Genomic DNA, 4,615 nt, shown 5'->3' with positions numbered 1-4,615 from the left:
ATGTAGCGATTAATGGCTTTTTAAAACTCATTGTATCTCGAGAAGACATTCACCCTTTGCTTGTGATTCTCGAACTCCCAGAACAAATTGCATTTACACAGCTAGTGATTAACCCATGTACATTATGTGTATGTAATACATGTTTATCTAGCATGTAGACTTGTGCATTCCAGATGAGCTACCGGTAATATTTGGAATTATTATTATTGATGAGAAGAAAAGGCCTGAGCCTTTTCTGGAAAACACAGCACTCATGGATATATTTGGCCAAGATATAAATGGCCTAAAATTCAACTCATTTTTTTTGGTATTAATTGTATGGATAGCCACATGTAACACAAATTTTCTACTTCTGAGTAACATAACTATATAACGCAGTGTAATTATGTTTGATTAAATCTTGTAGAATCATAACACCTAATGCTTTTTGTCTGTCAGTTAACAGTTTAAAATTACTTTTAAACAAGAGATACATATTTCATATTTTAATATGTTACTCTATAGTCATACACTAAATAAAATTGTACGAAGAGCCAGTTATGGTGGCCCACACCTACAATCTCAGGACTTGGGAGGCAGGGGCATCAAAGACTGAGGCACAGTCGAGACCAGCCTGGATTGTAGAGCGAGTGAGTCCCAGATCAACCTGGTTTACAAACTGAGATCCTGTCTTTAAAAAAAGAAGAAAAAATACACAGAGAAATATGTTAGTGTTTTTTTTTTCTGTTTTAATGCACTCAGATGGTTTTCTTCAATAATAGGGTCATTAGCTTTGAGGAGTTTAAAGCAAACCATCATTTTATTATAATTCATACATTAAAAATATTTCCCAGGACGTCAGACATTTTCAATCAGTCTTTAAAAGTTAAAAGTAATCAAATCTTTTTTTTTTAAAATACAAATCAGACACTTGAAGATTTTCTAGGCCTGCTCGGCTTCTTCATAGACCCAGTGAATAATCTCTCTTGACAATTGGTGCTGTTCACACTTCTCCAGGGAAAGTGGCTGGCATTCCTTTCCACCCCTTCCACTCATGCTAGCCGTACGCTGTGATAGTTACGTGGCATACAATGTATACGTTGTACACTGATGATTCCATATGTACACTATATGATGCGTTAAAATGTGTCTTATTACTTAAAGGGGATATCCCAGAACTAGTAAAATGATACTGCTTCATTTTTTTTAATAAAGATAGGTTGGGCAAATTCTTCTTTGCACATTACTGCAAAGTTACAGGTCTAAACAAAAGTTACAATTCTGTTTCTTATGTTTGGAATCACGTTGCAGAATGCATCCTAAACGAAACATAGAGAAGGACATACTGGCAAGCCATCTTGCTCCATGGTGTGTCATACATGTTCCAATGGCCTTTTTACACATACTTCCATGATACAGTTAAGACCCAGACTACACAATGTACACAGTTATTATAAAAGTTATGTATTATGCTTTGGTACTAAAAATAAACTATATTCTCAAATAGTGAAAATAAGATATCCTTCATGTTTTATGTCACATTTCCTGTTTGACCATCCCCCACACCTTTAATGAAATAATGTCCAACACCGTATTAAGCAATGGCAGATTGTGGGCGACTTCTTGATGGTTACGGGTCTAAAACAGAACAGTGATTACCCTGCCAATTTGTTGAACTACCTTCCCGATGTGTTCAGTGCATGACAAAATATAAAAATAAAAGACAAACACCTTACTGACAAAACCCCAAAATTCATCGTACCAGATTACAAATCCGGTCTGGATTAATTAGTTGCTACATCTTGCTGCAACTAAACCTCTTATCCATGACGATATCCCTCCCCCCACTTAACTGTGCGCCATCAGCAGTGACTATTTGATTGGCTAGGAAGACACCAAAGGGTTTTCTGGGGTCTTTCTCAAGAAAGGGATCCCATCACAGCCAAGCGCTGCCTCCACAAACCCACATGCAGCAGTCACTGGTCGTGGCCCAGAGCCAAAGGCCTCACCTTCCAGTCTGGGGAGACTGGGACCCATCCAAGCAGGAGGGCAAGGAATGGACCTGCGCTCCTTCCTTTTCGGACATAAAGCAAGCCGCGGGTCTATAGACACACCAAAGGTTAACGTGTTCTTTTGGATTGGAGAAGCAGGCACTTACAGTGAACACAAGGGGAGGCATTGGCAGAGGGCGGGGACGGGTGTCCAGGAGGAGCTGCTAGCTGGTCCAAAGCCGGTGCCCTCGCCGAGCTGCCAACCTTGAGTCCAAAGAAACATAGAAAAACACAGGATCCCCAGGGAGCGAGAGGGAGGGGACTGACCCCAACCCAGGCGCGGGGCTACAGGTTGTGCGGGGATACTAGGTATGGTCAGAGGCAGCCAGGGGCGACCGCCAACACACCAGCTGTTGCGTGCCACACGCAGCCCCCAGCCTCGTACGATCCCGTTGATCTCTGTGAGGCTCCGGGCGTTCAGATGAGCGGGAAGCGGCCCTGGTCGCCGTCGGGGTCGCCGGCACTATCGCCTTGCGGATGCCCAAGCACCGACACGGGCAAAACGACCTCCGCAGGGTTGAGCTGCTGCAGCCGCATGGACTCCTCATAGGTGGGTAGGTATTTGACCTCCTCGTAGCTGGGCAGCTGAAGGAAGACCGGCGACACCACTCGCAGCTCGTGCTCGGAAACACAGGCAGGAGGCAGACGTCCCCCACCTCCTCGGCCCCGGCCGCCGCCACTGTCCAGCAGTGAGTCCTGCGAACCCGCGGCCACTTCATCGCGCAACAGAGCAGGCGAGTCGTCGTCGTCGTCGGGTGGCCCCGCGGTCCCCGGCGGCCCGGATCCCCCGGCAGGCCCGGGTCGTGCCTGGCCAGGACGAGCCTGGCCACGCGGGTACCTGCGTGGGCTGGGACAGATGATGCGCTGCAGGAAGTAGCCGATGGCGAAGAGCACCAGCAGGATGAGCAGCCCAGAAAGCTTGCGGACGAACCAGCCCACGTTGTCCAGGAAGGCGTGGAGCGGTAGCTTGCAGCAGCGCACGGCCGTGGCGTTGGCCGAGTCGCAGCAGCGCTCCCGCTCGCCGCACGCCAGCTCCGCGCAGCCCCCGCCGCCCCGCGAGGGCGCCACTAGCGCCAGCGCGAGCAGCAGTAGCAGCGGTAGCAGTGGCGGTGGCGCTGGAGCCATCGACAGGCCCTCGGCCGTGACCCCCGGGCCCCACATGGCCGGTGCAGAGATCTCCGCCGGCGTCCGGGACCGCGAGGATCGGAGCTTCGTCTGGCAGCGCGGCTGGGCGCTGCGACGGGTCCCGCGCGCGCCACCTCCCGTGCCCCGGCTACCTGCGACCCGAGCGGTGCTCACTTGGCCACGCTGGGGCGGGAGGAGGAGCCCGGGGCTCGCTGAGGCTGCGGGAGGCGGCTGTTGCTCACTGCCGAAGCCACCTCGGGAGCTCTCCCGTGACCTCGAGTTGGGGTGCCGAGCTGCCGGGGCGCTGGGGTCCCGGGCGAAGCGTGCGGAGTCGCGGGGATCAGCAGAGATGGCCTGTGCGGGGTTGCTCTGGGCATCTCGGCGGTCCCCCGCCGCGCTCTTCCTCAGGCACCGGGGCACCCCGCGGCGCTGGAAGGGTTAAGGCGGAGTGAGCTCTCTGCTCGGGAGCCCCTTGATCTTGATTAATTCAGCCGGCGCGCTCTTCCCCGCCAGACGGGCGGGGCGCTCTCTCACTAGCGTAGGTGTCTCAGTTTTAAGTGATTGGATTTCCCCAGGAATATTATTTAAATTGACTCGCGACCGGGTTTCGCTTACCGTCTTTCTTGAGATCTTTCTGATTAAAAATGGATGATGGCCATTAATGGCCAGTGCAGCCCGATTGCTGCCCTAGGGTTCCGGGGTGGGAACTGCTGGATGGCAGGTAGGTCCAGGTTGTTGGGGAGCCGGGACCCTAAGAAACTCCAGAACAGGTAAGAATTCTTCGGAGAGGTTCAAGTTACAGCCACAGAAGTAGCCCCAGAGGGACAGAGAAGCACTCTGTGGAGGTGAGCCCAGCTCGCTAAGGAGAAGGGAGAAGACCCTTGTTTCTCAGAGGCTTACTTGACCCAGCCCTCCGCTCCGCCATGCCCAGACTGGAGGGCAGGGATTTGAGCTGCAAGGTGCAAAGAGCCCTCTCCTGCAGCATAAATAACTAATCCGGAGGGGAGCGGTAAGCGGCTGGCCAAGTTCCTGAGCAGAACGTGAAGGTCTTTTTCAAGGTTATTCCGTGTTTGTAAAGTCTGACTTTAAAGGATGTCAGAGCGTTTCCACTTAGTACTTGGATCAGTTTGCCTTAGTGCCACCAACCGCTGGGAAAGTCTCAGGGCACCCAGACCCATGGGGCACATCGGTAGGGTGGTGGATCGCCCTGAAGAAGCCACTTTGATGGAGGCAGTATAAAAAAGACAACACTTACGCAGGAAGGACTCCGTGAAGAGAAAACACTAATGCGGGGGAATTTCAAGGTCGTTGTGCGAAAAAAGAAAAAGTCAAAGAACAGAGCAAGACCGTACAGACTTAGCTCTGACCCAAGCTTTCTCTCCTGAAAAGAGAAACAAACCAAGACTGGGATGGGTAGGGGCCGGGTCGATGGAGATGGGCCGCGGCCCTGCCTACAGGAA

At 51.4% G+C, this 4,615-nt stretch overlaps 1 protein-coding gene across 1 annotated transcript; it reads right to left on the bottom strand.

Moving 5' to 3' along the window:
* Positions 1-755: 755 nt before the first annotated feature.
* CUNH3orf80 (chromosome unknown C3orf80 homolog) lies at positions 756-3,376 on the bottom strand. Its single transcript, XM_050147565.1, has one exon. The coding sequence runs from the start codon at positions 3,189-3,191 to the stop codon at positions 2,448-2,450; it is 744 nt and encodes a 247-aa protein (XP_050003522.1). The 5' UTR covers positions 3,192-3,376; the 3' UTR covers positions 756-2,447.
* Between the last annotated feature and the right edge of the window lie 1,239 nt (positions 3,377-4,615).

Source organism: Alexandromys fortis, unplaced genomic scaffold (genome assembly GCF_014885135.2).
Source record: "Alexandromys fortis isolate MF-2015 unplaced genomic scaffold, M_Fortis_MF-2015_v1.1 scaffold_53, whole genome shotgun sequence".
In the NCBI taxonomy this organism is placed as follows: Eukaryota; Metazoa; Chordata; class Mammalia; order Rodentia; family Cricetidae; genus Alexandromys; species Alexandromys fortis.
This window is presented reverse-complemented; position numbering and strand designations above follow the sequence as displayed.

What these genes read in the sequence shown, in the direction of transcription:
- CUNH3orf80 (XM_050147565.1), bottom strand. Translation starts at nt 3,191, where the DNA reads ATGTGGGGCCCGGGGGTCACGGCCGAGGGCCTGTCGATGGCTCCAGCG.